The following is a 19,561-nucleotide window of genomic DNA, read 5'->3' on the forward strand; positions in this document are numbered from 1 at the left end:
AAGCAAACATGCTTGTAATTAACATTGTTATAAAGGTTATACAGTTGAAATACTACACAAGAGTGTTGTTTTTTTAGATGCAGGAAATTTTGTGCCCGTTCAAATATTTGTTTCGTGTTGTATTATTTTTTTTTCCGATGTTCCTTGTGTGGCATGTGACTCTTGGAGTTTGGCAGCAGTCACCCTTACATCATAGCAAATACCTAAGGGAACCTTTGGAATATAAAATGACAAGACATTGTCATCAATGTGGAAACAAGAAAATAAAGCATAACATCTCTGTTGAAAAGTGTTGTACAATTTGAATTAGTGTAAATTAAGTCTCCATTCAAAACAGATACCTGTAGTTGGAATCATAATAAATGTTCGTGATTGTATGGACTTGTTGACATTCATTTCACCATTAGGGACTGGAGATTGATTATTAAGTAATACACTAATAAGAAACACTTATCAAGAATTTTTATGGTTTTATTGTAGCGAGATTCTCTCCCATCTCCAACCACCACTCACACAAGGTGCAACTGACACAACAGTGTCACATGCCATACACTGAGCACTGGCATCAGCAAAGCTGGGTTCGCATGTTGCAGCCAGCTGGCTGGACACTGGCTCTCATGTCATGGGTCACATGACCTTCTCCGTAAGCAGTGGGAAGCATGATTTTACACTGTGCTGAGAAAGCACATATGTATGTGTGAATTAAAGTGTTAATGAGAGCTGAGCATCTCTGGGCCATCACCAGCCTGCAAACCTGCATCAATCCTCTACCATCTGCCTTCTTGAACTGTAGCCACCCCTCCACCCTCAGGATTGGCTGCAGTTGGCGTTACAGGGGTGGTGGATCCATCTTCAGTGGGCAGGAGACAGTTCATCATTCATACAGCATGATGCGTGGCCCACAAACTGCAGTGTCAACACAGTGTGGTGTGTAACAGAGCCATTGATTATTTTTGGTGTGTGTGACAGATGTGGGATCTAGGTGGGAATGTCACTCCAAATTAAAAGATTATTTTGGTTAGGCCAGAGGACCAGACTGATATCTCTAAATTTCAGAGTAACTGCAGAGAGCATTTCTTGGAGTGTAATCTGCTTGGGCATACAGCACTGTGCACAGAGATGGACTTGTTGGGAGATGATGCAGAGAGTCTACATGGTTAATGATAAGATGGAAAGTGTAATTTTTTGGTAATTTTCAGTCTATGAGTTGTTATGTGGTTTTACTGTCTTTATTGCATATGGAGGGAGGATAAAGGTTTTGCAATGGCATAAGCAGGAATAACTTTTACTGACTGAGAAAGTAGCACAGCTGTCAGTGGATAATACCGAGCTGTGAGGGAAAGTTAGATTTAAGGATAAGCAAATAACATTGCTCCAAGTGCCAGACCATGAGGTGCATCCAGCTGCCACCAGGGTAATCATTTCCTTTTCAGAAAATTTGTCTAAGGGTGTGGTAACATTCAATTGTGAAGCCAGGCTTAACCTGTCAATATGTTATGTGTAAGAGAACTGTTGACAGGGCATGATGTGTGGGTACAGAAAGTTTTATAGTTGAGAGGAGTACTGTATGTTACAAGAGAGAGATGACAGGAAGATAGTACCCCTGAATCGATAATTTTGGGGCCAAGGAGCTGAAGTTTGCACATTCTGGAGGAGAATGATTGGTGCACAGAGGGTGTAAAGCAAGGGCAGACACAACCCACCACTAAGACTGTATTATGTAAAAAGTTGGAGCATTGGAAGGGAGTACAGGGTGTGTGAACAGAGGAGCTCTGTTGGAGTTTGAAGACTTGAGTTTTCCTTGCAGTTTGCCACCAGTGTTATCCATTACACAGCATTGATTTGTGAAAGGTAATGAAGCACCAGTGTACTGGAAACCATACTGGATAACTCAATCCTTGCAAGTGATTATAGAGGAGTTTATCAATGTGTCTTTGGCTGATGGCATAATAGAAGAGAGCAGTAGAAAATAGGAGCAGGTGTTGTGGCTGTGCTTAAGAAGTGTACTGATGATTCTAAGAAGAACAGATTCAGCTTTGATTACTGTCATTTAAGTACAAGGGGCATTCAATAAGTAATGCAATTTTTTTTTTTTGAAAGCAGATTAGTTTCACTCAGGATTCCAATACCCCTCTACACGCTGCATTGGGAGGTGGTAACTTCTGCCATGAATGTCACAGTGGTTTACAGATTATAAATGTAGATGAAGAATTAAAGGATTCCTATTGGGTTACTTTTAGTCTACTGAAAAGTATCTTCACAAGACTCTTAAAATTACTGAATTAGGTTATAATTACTATTAGCACTATAAGATTATATTACTTCATAATTTAGGTCATTCTATTTTACTGCATTGAAATAAAGAATACATTTTTTTCTGTTCCTACTTTACAGAGACTTCTCACTGAGGGATTCATTGAATATGGCCACGTGGGATTAGCCGAGCAGTCTAAGGCGCTGCAGTCATGGACTGTGCAGCTGGTCCCGGCGGAGGTTCGAGTCCTCCCTCGGGCATGGGTGTGTGTGTTTGTCCTTAGGATAATTTAGGTTAAAGTAGTGTGTAAGCTTAGTGACTGATGACCTTAGCAGTTAAGTCCCATAAGATTTCACACACATTTGAACATTTTTGAACATTTAATGTGATTTACAAGATGAAACATAAAATTTTATTTAAAAGCTGTAAAACACAAACACATTGTCTGTTGAATAAATATTAAATGGTGATAAGGACAAGTTAAAAGATAATCTTTCTGTATAAGATGACATTGTGAAATACTATAAAGAACAATAAGGAGAAAATGCCAAGATAGTGTCTTGGTTTCATAATAAAAGTAGCCAGTTTTCTTATGACCTGTACGGTCATGAACAGCATTTGGCTTTAAATGTTTGAAACGTTAGAGAAACATTTTGCATTTCTAAAAGAATGAATGTTCTAAATGTTTATGTGTACACAAAAAGAAAAATTATAAATGGAGAAGAAAGTATGGAAATGATGTATTTTTAGTGCCATATGTTGTTATTACATACCAAGCACACTAAATTTAGCAATTTAAAAAGCAAGTTCAAGCAGTTGAAAAAGTAGTTCAAGCAGTTGAAAAACTATTGACAAAAAAATCTATAAAATGGCATTGGATGTCACCAAACTCAAAAAAAACTATCCTGAGTCAGCTCACTGTTGTATGCATGGTGTGTTCCAGGTCATTAATATGCTGTCAAACTGATAGCAATGCAACTGATGACTGAACTGAAATATTTTAACAGCATGAGAGAGAATTCTTTCAGCCCCAAGAAATTTTAGTTGAAATAAGATAGAAATTGGATGGTAAATAACTGACTTGATGGAACCAGTATGTCCATTTTTGTACACTTTCTGTATCTTTTTGAGAAAAGAGATTGTAGTTCTGCGATCATTAGTTCACTTTTGTGTCTCATTTTGCCATTTCAATGATAGTGTTCTTATACTTGGGATTTTGATATACTGGTAATTAACCAGTGAAATATGCACAACATGTTGTTATTAAAAATGAAACCATTTATCTTATGGTAAATGGCTTGCTAAATACCATCTTAGTGTGTTGAATCCATCTCTCTTCAAGAATATTTCCCTGTGCTGAGGCAATATCATGTGCATTCTTTAGAAAACTGTAGGCCTTCTTGATGTTACCTTTAATGTAGTTGTAATAAGCCATCAAGTGCAAGAATCTGAAAACACAGAGATTTTCTCAGAGAAAGTAATGTACCTCATTATGTTAATATTTAGCTTATTGACATACATGTACACATAATCAAACCCTATTTACCGTGGTTGTGTGACTTTCATGGCACCTACAACCTCGTGCAGTGCATGGGTAAGATCTTTAATCAACTGACACTTCTCAAGTACAGGTGCGAGTGGATTTTGTGTGTGAGAACTTATAAGTAATCCCTCAAGTAAATTAAGAGAAGTGTTAATATTTCCCATTGAGATTTCTGGTAGCACTATGTTGTGTGGTACAGCGTAATTTTCCCATAGAGTAGAACTTTCCCAGTCCCTTATGCGAATGCACCTAAATGTTATGAAAGAAAAAATGAGCACAATAAGTAAATTGGATTAAGTTTATTATTATTATTATTATTATTATTATTATTATTATTATTATTATTATTACAGTTATTCATTGTGCATAATTATCAGCCACTTAAGTTAACCTTCTTCCTTTATTATATCTGGTACTCAGCTTTATGATGGATGGCTGTATGGCTAAGATCAAGTGCCAAATAAAACAACTCAGCCTGATAGTGAAAATGAGAATTTATGTTTTCAAACACCTTTTATTTTTAATATAATCTTCTTTAACATTAATACACTTCATCCAGTGGCATTCCAGTGACATTATTTCTTCTTTCTAGTGTTCCTGTGAATGTGCTGCAAGATACTCATCTGCAGCTGTGACTGCTACTTAGTTGGAGAAAAATGCTGGTCAGCAGAAAGACTAGTCTCTCTCCCAAAAAATTTCAATAGTCACTTTATGTATAATAATGCATCAGACGAAACAGTGCACAGTAGTTTTTGTGTTCAAGATACTCTCTATGTAGTCTTACACACTTACAGTTAGCATTGATCTTGGTAAATAAATGTTTGGATTGATAGCATCTCACCTGTACCAGGTTTAGGTTTTGAATATATATTAAAAACGTAACAATTCCTACCATTGTATGTATGCCCAGAGACATCAATGGAATTAAAACTCTAAACATAAAATTTACCATACTTGTTACAAAATGCAGTTCTCAGTTTTTCTTCATAAGTAACTTTAGGAGCTTGCAACTCCTTAGATATATGTTCAATTCATAAATGTAACCTACAGACATGTAATGTAGCCTTATTAATAATTATCTTCTGGTAGTTATTTTTAAAACCACCATTTCATACATAATATTGTACTCTGAAAGGTTAGGAAAATTTATGGCATATGTATCAGATGACTGCTTACCATGCATAAACTATACATTTTTGAACTGAATTCCTTGCCTCCAGCACCCAGAGGAGCATCTCAGGCATCACCTGAATAAGTTATCCAGCTTGCTGACATTGCACAGCCAGACTGGGGCACGATTATCCAACCTCCATACTACCCACAGTATTCCTCCTCATGAACACCTTCTAGCATGCAGACCCTGCAGTAGCGAACCTTTTCAACTTGACACATCCCCTAAAACTCCCTTCTAACACTCCACTAAACCCAGAGCTTAAACAATCCCAAGCCACTGCTGTTAATCTTTTCACAAAAAACCTCAGTCCCACAGAAATTCCAGTCCTATGTCAAGGCCTCAACTACAAAACTGTACCCAAATTTAACCATGCTGGATTTGTCAAAGACCTACTCTCTTTCTCCCTATCCCCATAATGCATATAATGCAAACACTTCATTGCCACCAATCCCTCTAACAAAAGCCAACCTAATCCATTCACTAAACCCTGCCTCTCCCAATTCATACCACCATTCATACCAGCCTATTCAGGCCGTTTCAGTTTTATTTCTAGACCATGCCCTCTTATACAAATTATAGATTCCGGTATATCTCCTGAAGAAGGCTGAATTATTTGGGCTGAAACTTAGGTAAAGGTTGGTTTCATTACCGCAATCGAGACTGATAGTTTCTTATATATTAGATTATCACGATTGCTGACTGCTGCAATGTTGAAAGTACAAAGCTCCTGACCCATCGTCCTACCTGCAGACAAAGGTTCCACCACTGTCATTATGAATTGCAGTGACTACCTGGTGGAAGGCCTCTGCCTATTGTCTGACTCCTCCACCTTGTAACGTTCTCCTTGGGTCATTAACACTTGACTTAAATTTCGTTTGCGTGGGATTCATTGTTGATTGAAAAATAAATTTCAAGCTTCACAAAATTTATTGACAACTGAACTACACACTCCACACATAAACAAAACACTGACTGACTGACTTTCTTGCAGCATCACTGCATCACTTTATATAGAATTTAAAAAATGAATTTCAAAATAACCCATTATTAATTTTGTACAATTTTGATGTTATAATTAAAATTTAAAATATGTAAAGAAACTGATGTTACAGCTGAATAAGGTATAAAATACAATATTGAATGACATAATTTTTTGTAGTAATATCTGTAATTTTCCATAAGAAAATCAATCTGAACTTTAATTACAATAATGTCTCTTATTTTAGTTATGTAATTAATTACAGTTTGAATTTGGTTACTAACATTCAACGGCAGTACAGAACTCATGCTTTATCTGATTAAATACATAAAATGGACAAGTAAGGCCTCAAATTCCGGAAATTGAAAAGTTGTGTGATGTAAACAATTGGAGGGTTAATTAGAAATGTAATTACAAAGAATATTAATTACCAAGGAGGACATAAAAATAGAAAAAAAATGAAAATACATCACTTGTAATAACTATTAACCTGTTTCTCGAGATAATGAGGTTTTCTGTGTTAACTCATTAATCAAGTGCAATTATGGTAAATAGAGGCATTAGTTATTTATGCCAACATTTCCACAACCTGTTAACATTTGTTGCTATAGATTTATTACTTCAATTTCTCAATTAGAAATTTGATTTAGCATTTGTACATAATTTTGTTAATGACAACTATCTATTGACAATTACGACAATATGCATCCTTCCAGAATATTCTGTATGTTTTCACAAAAATATATGGTGTTTTAGCAAACTGGATAGGTCAATACCTATAAAGATACACATACAAGGCCTTAGGAAGCACAGTATCGTCCGATAACTACCCGGATGCATATAAAAAAGGTGGTATCACTCACTTCATTATAATCTTGGGGAAGGCTGTATCATTATAACATATACACTCTGCCAGAATGATCACATCACAGATGTCCAACATAACTTCTAATCTGTGCTTAAAGCTTCAGTCCCTTTGAACCTTTTCCTTGAATTCATTTCCCTCCTAACCCCTTTGACACCCCGTACACCTAGCTTCTACATGCTCCCCAAAATCTTCTACAAACCCAGCAATCCTGGACTCTCCATTGTAGCTCATTATTGTGCTCCCACTGAAAGAGTTCCAGCCTTCATTAGCGAACACCTTCTTGTGCTCCCACTGAAAGAATTTCAGCCTTCATTGATCAACGCCTCCAACCAACTGCCTGAAATCTAGTCTCCCATGTCAAAGATACCAACCATTTCCTTCAAAGACTCTCCACCACCCCAACTCCTTCGCCCCCTAGATCCCTACTCATCACTCTTGATGCCATTTCCCTATATACCAGTATCCCTCATGCTCATTCTCTTGCCGTCATTGAATACTACTACTCCTAACATCCTTCAGACCTCAAATCCATTACCTCATTACTCATACATCTTACTAACTTGATCATAACACACAACTACTTCTCCTTTGAAGGGAAGGTATATGAACAAATCCCTTGCAAAGCCATGGGCACCCACATGGCACACTCTTGTGCCAATCTGTTCATGTGCCATCCAGAGGAAACCTTCCTAGCCTCTCAAAACCCCAACCCTTGGTCTTGATCAAGTCCACTAATGATATATTCATGATCTGTACTCAGAGCCAAGACACACTATCCTCATTCCTTCACAAAATCAACATCTCCTCTTCCATCTGCTTTATATGGTGCTCCTTGACCCAGTGTACCAGCTTCCTGGATGCTGATCACTTCCTCTCTGATAGCTCCATCCACACATCTGCCCATATCAAACCCACCAACCATTAAGAGCACCTACATTAAAAAATCAAATCAAATCGAATTTTTATTATCACATAACATGCCTTATACAGTTGAAGATTGTGACGTAAGTGAATTGTCAATTTTAAGACTAACATAGAGATTAATCAATCAGTCTAAGGTGACAATATGTACGTATTACTTTACATGGTTATCATTTATTTTTAACTCTATGGTTATAAAATATATGGTGTTACTACCGCTATCTCTTAAACACCAAAAATTCTCTCTCAAACAGCATGGCCATCCAGGGATGGCATATTTGCAATTACAAGAACTCCCTTGCCCAGTATGCTGAAGGTCTCACAAAGACCTTTACTGACAGGCACTATCCCACAGACCTAGTCCACAAAAAACTTTCCCTTGCCATTTCTCCACACACCCCCAGATTTCCCATCACCCCCAACAACAGGCTACAGAGGAGCACCGCTTTCATCACCTACGAAAAACCCATACTGGAAAAACTGAACCACATCCTTCACCATGGCTTTGATTACCTATAACTTTGTCCTGAAATGAGGAGCATCTTACCCAAGATCCTTCCCACCCCTACTAAAGCAGTATTCCATCACCCACCCAACCTCCTCAACCTCAATTCCTATGCCACTTCCAATCATAACCCCTTATGGCGGGTAACATACACTCATGGAAGCCTCAAGTGTGAGACCTGCCAATATATTTGCTCAGCATTTCCTATTACAGTCCTGTTACAGGCTTATCATATCCCCTAAGAGGTATGGTCATCTGAGGAAGTATCTATGTCATTTATCAGCTCTGCTGCAATCATTGGACAGATTTTTATATTGGTATGAATACCAATCAGCAATCCACAAGCATGAATGGCCACTACCAAAATGTGGCCAAGAGCAAAGAGGATCACCCTGTGGCACAAAATGCAGCTGAACATTACATGGTTGAATTCAGTGGCTGCCTCACAATCTGGGCCATCTGGATCCTCCCTTTCACCACCAGCTTTTCTGAAGTGTGCAGATGGGGTTATCCTTACAACACATTCTCTGTTCCCAAAATCATCCTATCCTCAACCTGTGTTAACCTACTGTCTGCACATCATACGCCCAACAGTTTCCACCATGTTTGTCCTATCACCTCCTCCCAATTCCTGTTCACTCACCCTCATTGTGCACTGCTCTCTGCCAATACACCCTCTGATCTGTTTCCCTTCTCTGTTGCTCTCCTTTTCTGCTCTCCGAATGTGTTATTAAATTGTGTCACCTGCTTTGTCACTTGGCAAAAACATGGTGCAGGGCTTATAATATGCTTATTTCTATATTTGTCTCCTGGACAGACAATGACATCTCATTCTCATATTCTGTTGAAGTTTTGATATTCTCATACAAGGTTCGGACATTCTCACATGAGGCCATGTCACTCTGCTCACAATGTGTTCATGTCCTCTACCTTAACAAAGTATCAATGATAGCTGTGACAGTTCAAGGGATAACATTCCAATGACTTAATAATGCATCAGGTGTTACAATACATCTCTTTCAATACAAATATTATGAGCCTGTGATGCGTGATTGTTAGGCTGGGTTTATTTTTACATTTACAGTCACTGGCCTATCTTCAACCATATGCTTCAGAATATAAGCATACTGCTTTGACCTATTCCAGTTGAACTCTTCAAACAAAATAACCTCATGCAATCTATAATTTTAGTCTTAAAATCCAAATTCCAAATAGAATGGCTTAAACACAGATTGCTTCCAGGTAATCATTTTCTCAATCATTATTCACTTTCTCATATTTGTATCACCTTACAGATGTAAAGGCAGTTTCTTTACCCTTGTCTTTCCTCTTTGATTTACGCACTTGCACATCAAAGACTCCACTAGTAGTACCATAGCCCATAATAACCTTTGCCTAAATTCATCCACACTCATGTTAGTATCTTTTTTGAGCTATGAATGCAACACAGATTCATAATAGAATTGTCATAGTCAACTGCATCTTAAGGAAAGTTTGAAATGTAACATTCAAAGTGATAGTTATCTCTTTCAGCTTTATGTGTAGTTGTCATGCCCTTGGATCTTTTTTCAACATCTTCTCTGACTATAGTCTATTTAAAACTCAGAACTGCTACATCACATTTCTACAAAATAACTTGAGAGAATCTTGTTGTGTTAACAGCCTGTATATTCTCTTCATTAATGCATACATTAATACCATCTTGTCTTAATATCCAGATTCAGGAATGAAAGAAAAAAAAGTTCATTTAACATTTACATAACTAGGTTCCATAGTTCATATATCTATGCTCTGGAAGACTGAACATCTCTAAGGCAAGCTGACAATCCTTGGAATGTTTATTTTGTCCATAAGAAGGCACAAGAATTCACATCACTTCTCTGCAGTGGTATGCATCACTCCAAGTTCACTGGGAAACTACTAAATTACAAAGAGACAAAATACCAGGCTTGTGCTTCCCTCTAGGAGGCACAATGCCAAAGATAGAATATTAGTAAGCTATGTTTCAGCTGAGATCATATGATGTCAGAGTAAGAAACAAAAATGAGTGGGGAAGAGAAATGCAATGTCAAATTAATAGTTCAATTAAAGACTGAAAAAGAGATGGTAAAAATCAAAGCTGGAGTGAGGATGAACTAGGAGCTAATCTACATTAACCCCTACCCTAAGCTCCTCTCTCCCTTTGCTGTCACCCATAGCCTTTTCAGTTTTTATTTGTACTTCCTTGAACTTTGACTCTTTTCTCCTATAGGACAGAAATAATACTTGCAAAAGCTCGTAAAAGTATCTATTGAGAGTTATGGAATCTCTCAACTTGAAGGTACATAGTGGTCAGCCATTTTGTGTCTTGGGAATGTTATAGTTTTGTTAGTTATTTATTACTCCAGATGGGACTATATGTAAAGTGATTAGAAAGTTTTACTTTTTGACAACAGTAAATGCAATTGCCTAAAAATGATGAGCAAGTCCTGCTTCCATATTTTGGAATATTTTAGCAGCATTATCTATTGTCATGACTGAAAGACTGACCAGAAGTCTAGATCAATTTTTCTGTTTCACTATGTTCAACTTTCCTAGACAATGTATCATTTGCAAATTTTGAGGGGAGAGATGTAAACTGTATTATGGGTTCTGGTTGTACTTTCAAAATGATTAATATTGGTGTTGGCAGCGCTGCCTTTAAAACTGTCAAAAACTTCTGTGTACCACTAAATTGTGGATATTTTATTGATTAAAAATCTACTGTAGATGTAGTAGGCAGTTAAAAGTTTAGTTTTAGTGCAACTGCCTAAATGTTAGCATATATTCATTTACAGTAATTAGGTGTCAAATACTAATAACAGTCAAAGCTCTAAGGCAGCAAAGCTAAGTACTTACTGTAGTATTGCTGTAAAATCTCATGAAGAGTAATAATAAGGCTTCAAAGGAAGTAACTCAATAAAATTCCATTAAATGATGAAATGGTTTGTTCGTAATATAAAACAACCTTCCGTTAACTAGTCTTCAGTATGGTATGGTGTATATGGTATAAAATGATAAAGTTTTAGTGTTAGCATTACCAATATTGTATGTAAATAAAATATTAATTTATTTATTATGAAAACTTACAGTTTGTGATATGAATTGTTAAAAATATTCATCTTACATAATTTGCCACTGGAAAACTCCTCATTTTACAAAGCAATTTAGTTAAAATATGTGTTCGTTCTGTGGTGACCTTGAGATAAGAAATGAAATTCTTTGTATGAATATTTTTGGACTGCAATTTATTATAACATAAATTATAAAATGACCTAAATCGCATGTTCTGTATCCTGCTACTAGTGTGTGTGTGTGTGTGTGTGTGTGTGTGTGTGTGTGTGTGTGTGTGTGTGTGTCAAGTGTAATGTCGGTGTGCATGTGTACTTATATCAACTGCCAACTGTATCAGCACAGGCTGGCCAGTAGAGGCCACCTGTAAGAAGAACATGGCAAGGTGTCCACTGTGCTGACATGCCTATATACATGCAGAGCAGTGGTAACTCACCCTCACTATGTACTTTTAGTTTGTACTGCTCACATAAGTTTTTCTATGTATCCCTTATGTTGCACCTTCTACAGGATTCGTTTGTCTTGTTACATGTGTAGTCATGAGAAGTTTATTTTTGTTATTGCTCAGAGGTTTATGAATGAAACCTTATTTGTGTTCCTTGGACTGGTTTTGTGTGTTACTTGGTTACTACAGTATGCATTTTCAGGATGTTATATAAGTTATTGTGGCTAGCAGTAATAATAGTAGTAGCACTAGCAGCAGCAGCAGTAGCAGCAGCAGTAGTAGTAGTCGTAGTTTTCTACATCTGTACATCTCTTCGACAAGGATATTGAACATGCCTTGGTATTACAATTTAAGAAGAACAAAAATAAAATATTCAAGTAATAGACACTTACATACTTACAGTCTAGTTTGACCAGGAGCGGACAAGTAGTCAGCCATGGTGTTATAGGAAGAACCATCTCAAAAATTGCCTGAAGTGATTTAGGGAAACCACAAAAACCTAAATAAGAATGTCTGGGTGAAGATTGGGGCCTCCACTCTCCAGAATACAAGGCTACTCTGTTTGCAACAGAGCTGCCTGACTCAGTTATCCATAACATATAATACTGTTCTATAAATAACAATGAAAACAATAAATTTTTGATAAAATAATTTAATTAAATAGATAAAAAATCAGCTCACCAAGAGGCAGCAGAAACACACATAAAACAGGGTTCTAATTAGGCAAGCTTTCAGAACCAGTGGCTGCTTCTTAAGGCAGAATGGTTGAAGAGGAAAGAAGAGGGGTGAAGGAAAAGGACTAGAGAGGTCTAGGGAAAGGGGTACATTTTGGTACAGTCACCCAGAACTGCAGGTCAGGGGAGACTTACCACAAGGGGTGAGAAGGAATGCATTGGGCTAAATTTGAAAACCTGTGATCTTAAATTTGGAAGAGAGGGTAGTATGCAAGACAAAGATCTGGATTCTTCCTCCAGACACCAGTTTCTCAGAACTCTGCAGATGGGAACTAGCACCACAACGTGTCCTTGGTACCTGCCACCCACTTGGCCCTAATTTATCTTAATTTCTTCTGTCTCGGCACACAGTAACTAATCTTTTCTTTACTCTGTTTTAGTTTTTACATCTTTCATTGTCTTACCCATCTATTTTTCACTGCTCCCTCCCACCTCTGTTATGTACAATGCACTTAGCTTTTCACTCTTATTAACTCATGAATGATGTTTAAGCAGTAATCTCTGTCTTGCATATTACTGTGTCTTCTACCTTTAAGTTCTCACGTTTTCAAATCTCATCTGATGCAGTCTCCAACAATCAATCTTTTCTTCTCATCCTATGCAGTAAGTCTCCCCTGACCTGTGGTTCTGGACGACTGTCCCAAAATATGCCCTTTGCCCCTACATCCTTTCTGGTACTAATTTCTGTGCATGCAGACAGGTCCATTTTTATTTGCATATAACAATTCCATTGTTATTTACGAATTTGTGCATAACAATTTATGGTTCATTACACTGCATGGCCTTCTGATTGGCTTTTGCAGATATATTCACAAATTTGACAGCTATTTTCTTTCTCACCCTCCAGTTATCTTGATTATCTGTAATTCTTTCACTTCTTTCACTTTATGTGTGCTTGTTTTCCAGCAAACCTCTCTGCTTTATTTTCCAAGCTATGTACATTACATTTTCTCCTATGACTTTCACTTTCTATTTATCTATTTTCAATTTTTTTTCTGCTTTCTTGACTTTCTAATCAATTTTTCTTTCCTTTTCTCTTTTCCAGTCATTTATTCATATCATATAGATTGCCCACTTATTACCTCTTACTAACCATTGTCTGGTCTCACATTTTTGTATGAATTTTTCTGATTTTTGCGAGTTTTTTCCTTGCTTTTCTTCCATTTTTCTGTCTTTCCACCCTCTGCATATTTTTTTCATTATTATTAATTTTTTGTCACTCTCCAAACTGTCCTCTCTTGCCATGATAAATCCCATCTCATATCACATCCATTCTTTTTGAAAATATACTTTTGCACTATCAAAACTAAGGTTCCACAGTCTGTTTCTTGAAACCTGCATGTCCCTTGGAATTACTCCAAAAGTCCTAACACTGAAAGTCCCTGTTTCTGGATGCAATCCTACCCTACACCAGGCTCTTTTACAGTTTCAAGTATACTAATCACTTGCTCTTACCTGGATAATCTGTGACATATATGCCTCATCAGCCAATTTCCACTCCACCAGACTTCTCTCCTCCTACAAAATCCTGCAGTTATCTGCCCCTCATGTTTCCTTGGATCGTATCATCTGCCAAGCCAACCTCAGACTGCAACAACTTGCCAGTTGTCACCTCAAACAGATATCCCACCTTCTCCAAAACTACCTGAACAGTGGTGTTTCCATTCCTGTCCCTCTGTAGCTCCCTAAACAGCCACACCATCAACCACCACACCTCTCCTACAAACCAATTAGACAAGCATCCCACAGCCTTCACCACTGCCTCCCAGACCAAGAATAACCCATAATCACAAGAACCAGTCACAACAACAGTACAGTGTCCTTAGCCTCTCATCTAAAGCACTCTCCCCTTCTTAATTATCTATAGTATCTAAGGGTCTCACTTTCATCCCACCCTAAACCTGCATTTGATCAAGTTGCTTTGGTGAAGGACTTCTTTCCCTCACATGTAATGTCAATTGGAAATATCACTTTGCAACTCAATCCCAGAACCTCTCCAACAGAAAACCTGACATTGAACTCTGGCTTGAACAGTTCAGACCATCATCCCGAACAGCTCAGACCACTATGCCAACTTGATCCACCACCACCACTACCTCAAAATCATCCCTTACAAGTCATCCAAGATTTCCTCACATCCAGCATTGCTTCACAACCTTTCCTCAGCTAACCTACAACATGATCCTAACCTGTCCTCTCCAGGACTCCAGGCTCTACATTCCCCAAAAGCTGATGACTCCATAATTATCCTCCCAGCAGACAAAGGATCTACCACTGTAGTACTTGACCAAAAGGAGTATGTTAGGGAAGGTCTACATCAGCTGTTTGACACCTCTACAAACAGCATCTGCCATCAAGATCCCATTCCTGTGATTCAAACTGACCTGCAGTCCCCCCTTAATACCTCAAGCCCCTCACAAGGACCGACACCTCAAACTATAGAACTTCTCACCCCACCCACCATGCACCCCCACCTTTATCTTCTTCCTAAGATCCACAATCCCAATCATCTTGGCCGTCCTGTAGTTGCTGGCTTCAAAGCACCCATCGAATGTATATCTACCGCAGTTGATCAGCACTTGCAGTCCATAGTACAAAGCTTCCCCTCCTATATCAAAGATACCAACCATTTCCTAGATCATCTGAAATCCATGCCTGTCCCACTCCCACCACACACCTTGCTTGTCACCACTGATGCCACCTCCCTCTATACCAACATCTCACATGTACATGGTCTGTCTGCTGCTGAACATTTCTTCAGTCAGCACACCTGATTCCAAACCTATGACATCCTTCCTACTCACCTTAATCAACTTTATACTTACCAACAACTACTTCAATTTTGAGGGGCAGACATACAAACAGATCAGGGGTATGGCCACAGAGACCAGGATAGCTTCTTCCTGTGCCAACCTTTCCATGGGTCGCCTGGAGGAGGCTTTTGTGGAATTCATAAGTCTTCAGCCCCTGGTTTGGTTTAGATACATTGATGACATCTTTACTATATGGACTCAAGGTGAGGCTGACCTGTTAAAATTACTGGAATCTCTGAATGGCTTCTCTGAATTAAATTTCACATGTTCCTCTTCTGAATCCCATGCCACTTTCCTTGATGTTGATCTCATCCTCACCATATGCCAGCTATACAGTTCTGTCCACATTAAACCTACCAACAAACAACATTACTTACATTTTGACAGTTGCCATTCTTTCCATGTCAAACATTCTCTCCCATACAGCCATGGTATTCAAGGCAAATGTATGTGTTCAGATGCAGACTCTTTATAGCAATACACCACCATTCTCACCTCAGCCTTCACTGCACGTAATTACCCCACCAGCCTAGTTTGAAAGAAGATTTCCCAGGCCATCACATCCAATCCTGGTACTGCTGATCCCTTCAAACAACAGCTTCAGAGTACATCACTGGTGACTCAGTATTATCCTGGTATGGAATGTATTAATCAGCTACTTTGACAGGGCCATGACTTCCAAAAATCATATCCTGAAATGAGATCCATTCTGTCTGAAATTTCGTCCAGAACACCTAGTATAGTGTTTTATCATCCTCCCAATCTCCACAATATTCTTGTCAGACTCTATGCTCCCTCTGCACCCATCTCCCTACCTACCCTATGGCTCCTACCCCTGTGACCATCCCCACTGCAAGACTTTCCTTATGCACACTCCTACCACCATCTATAGCAGCCCTATAACTTAAAAAACATATAATATAAAAGGGGGAGCCACATGTAAAAAAGATGATGCTGTCATTTATTGACTAGTTAAGTCATCAGAAGATCAAAACAAATTGCAAAACGATTTAGAAAAGGTATATGTATGGTGCAAAAATTGGCAGTTGACCCTAAATAACGAAAAGTGTGAGTTCATTCATATGAGTGCCAAAAGAAGTCTGTTAAACATCTTACATGATAAATCAGGCAAATCTAAAGGCCTTTAAATTCAACTAAGTACCTAGGAATTAAAGACAGCTTAAACTGGAAGGAACACACAAAAAATGTTGTGGGGAAGGGTAACCAAAGACTGTGTATTATTGGCAGGACATTTAGGAAAAGTAACTGATCTACTAAGGATACTGCCAACACTACGCTTGCTCGTCCTCTTTTAGAATACTACTGTGCAGTGTGGGATCTTTGCCAGATAGGACTGATGTGGTACATCAAAAAGTTCCAAGAATGGCAGCACATTTTCTGTTATCTTGAAACAGGGGAGTCTCATTGAAATGATACAGTATTTGGGATGGACATCATTAAAACAAAGGTGTTTTTCATTGTAGGTGAACCAACTTTCTCCTCTATATGCTCTCTATATGCTTTACTGTGCATTCATAACTAATGCCTTTGACAATGCCTGTAGTCAGTCTTTCATTATATCATTATCGCTATTTCATTTTTTAATTAATTTTAGCTTTACCATATCTGGGGGGTGTTTCACTATATTATTACACAATGGCATGATGTGTGTGCCATTTCTATATAAATACTTTGTTTTTGCATTTTGTAAAATTTAGGGGGATCTGATAAGATAGACATCCTGTGCCTGTCTGAGCACCACATAACCACAAGGCCAAATAAGTGACATGTAAAAGATTACACTATTGCAGCTTACTCATGCAGAAATAACGTGGGGAAAGGAGGAGTTGTTACATACATTAAGACAGAACACAAGTTCAAAAACACTGAGGCAAGTAGATTTTGTAGTGATCAGCATATAGAAGCGTGTGCTTGTGAATTAATGCTGAAAAATAGTTCACTTTTAATTGTACCTGTATACAGATCGCCACTGAGAAATTTTGAACTATTTATGAGGAATCTGGGTACCTTACTGTGCTATTTGTTAGAAAACAGCAAGCAGTTAATAGTCTGTGGTGACATCAATGTAGATTTTGTAAAGGATTCTGATAAGAAAAATGATCTTTGAAACCTTATTTGCATTCTACAATTTGGTCTCAGTAGCTAATTTTGTGATATGGGTGGATACAGAACGTGGTACCCTAATTGATTACATTTTCTTTGATGAAGTTCAAAGCAAGAAAACAGCTGTTTAACCAGTAACAAGTACTCTCTCTCTGCTCATGATGAGCAGTTACTTAGGATAAGTAACATAGCACCTTACTATGGATACTCCACAGTGGAAATGGTTAGAATAGTTAATGGCTCCAGGACAAATGTTTTTAAGTATAGTTTACAGGAGATGACAAGGGATGTAATGTATAATGAACCAATGCTAACATCAAATTTAATCTATTCCATGATAAATTCCTATCATTATTTAAAAATAGCTTTCTGTGTCAGCTGTTGAGAAAGCACACTAAACAGCAGCATAAAAAACCATGGACCACTAGAGAGATTAAAGTGACTTGTGAAAGGAAAAGGGAAATGTCTGTATCGGAAAAACAGATAGGGATTCTGCAGTAGTTGGACAGATTGAATTACATTAGATTAGATTCAGTTTTCATTCCATAGACCCAAAAATGAAATGATCCTCATGGGTGTGGGACAAGTCAGAAAGTATAATATAAAAAACAAAACATTTGAATGTAATACTCACTACTCTGATCAGTTGTCAGGAGACCGTCAAAATAGGTGAATACATTACAGTAAATGGACTGTGCTAATAAGACACTATGAGAATGAAACATAGTTATGCACTTTTAATAAATTTATCACACAAAATAACTAATCTTGACTATTGTGACCAAGCGCTGTCAAAATGAAATCTAACAGACATTTTTACTTAAGCTGGTCTAATATTCCCTGTTAAATATTCATCTATAGAAAACTTCTCAAGATTATTAAGAAATGCTATTAAAAATCAGGGAACATGCATATAATGTCAGAAATCACTTACAATAACAGATTTAAGGCTGTATGGAAGGTAGTGAAACAAGAGAGAGGACAACCAGACACAAAACAAGACATCACCACCTCTGAACTGAATGAAAGGACTATAAATTACATGTCACAGGTAGCAAATGCTGATGTCCTTGACAAATATGAGTTCACTAAATGCATGTTTTTAGATCTTTCTGAGGTTTTCACCACTTCTGAACTGAATGAAATGACTATAAATTACGTATCACAGGTACAAATGCTGATGTCCTTGACAAATATGAGTTCACTACATGCATGTTTTTAGATCTTTCTGAGGTTTTTAATGTTGTTGACCATAAGATTCTAATAAATAAGCCAGAAGTATTACAAATGAGACTGGCAACTAGTACCTGTTTCCAATAATATAACGAAAATTAATGCCACAAATTTTAGTATGAACATGAAAATGACAGCATTAAATCAAATATGGATGGTACCTCTATAGGCTGTGAAACAAATGGAAAATATCTAGAGTGAATATTGATTCTAACTTGAAGTGGTGTGAATACAGAAAGTTACTTGCAAACAGAATGTCAAAACCATGTTACATCCTTAGACACCAGTCATCAGTGTATAATGGGCAGTGTCTTTTATTCCATACTGTTCATCGGTAAACTCCAGTCTTAGGTATGGCATTCTTTTCTGGACAAAGGAACAAATTAATAAAACAATTTTCAAACTGCAGAAAAGGCCTGTTCAAATAATAACCAAGAATAGTAGTCAAGTGCATTGTAGAGATCTGTGTAAAATACTGTACCACGTGAGTACATTTCTCGATTAATTGTACACTTCAAAAATGACATTGATTGTTACTGCATAAACAGCTCTGCCCAAGACCAAGAAACACGATTTAGACTGAACTTACAATCACCAAGAAAAACAATAAACATAAAACTCAAAACAGCATTTTGTAATAAGGAATTTAACTGTGTAATAAACTGCCAAAGGAGACTAAACAAACTTTCTAAAAGAAACTTATTTTAAAAGGCAGTTAAATATTACTTGTTAAGAAATACATTCACTACATTGAAGGATTACATAGCTGACACATTGTAGGGGTTTGATAAAAACATAACACAAATAAATAATAATAATGACAATGATATATCATATATCATTCCACATAAACTTGCAAATTATATTTTTTTTCTGGA

General features: G+C 37.4%; 1 protein-coding gene across 1 annotated transcript in view; it reads left to right on the forward strand.

Annotated features, from left to right (window-relative positions):
* Nucleotides 1-4,538, forward strand: part of LOC124798878 (gastrula zinc finger protein XlCGF48.2-like) — a 310,319-nt gene extending 305,781 nt beyond the window's left edge. The window contains exons 9-10 of the mRNA XM_047262410.1: nucleotides 2,395-2,517; nucleotides 4,390-4,538. Of these exons, the coding sequence (XP_047118366.1) occupies nucleotides 2,395-2,517; nucleotides 4,390-4,443 (177 nt within the window). The 3' untranslated portion in view covers nucleotides 4,444-4,538. The remainder of the gene's footprint in view (nucleotides 1-2,394; nucleotides 2,518-4,389) is intronic.
* The last annotated feature ends 15,023 nt before the right edge of the window (nucleotides 4,539-19,561 follow it).

This window comes from Schistocerca piceifrons, chromosome 5, assembly GCF_021461385.2.
Source record: "Schistocerca piceifrons isolate TAMUIC-IGC-003096 chromosome 5, iqSchPice1.1, whole genome shotgun sequence".
NCBI classification, from domain to species: domain Eukaryota; kingdom Metazoa; phylum Arthropoda; class Insecta; order Orthoptera; family Acrididae; genus Schistocerca; species Schistocerca piceifrons.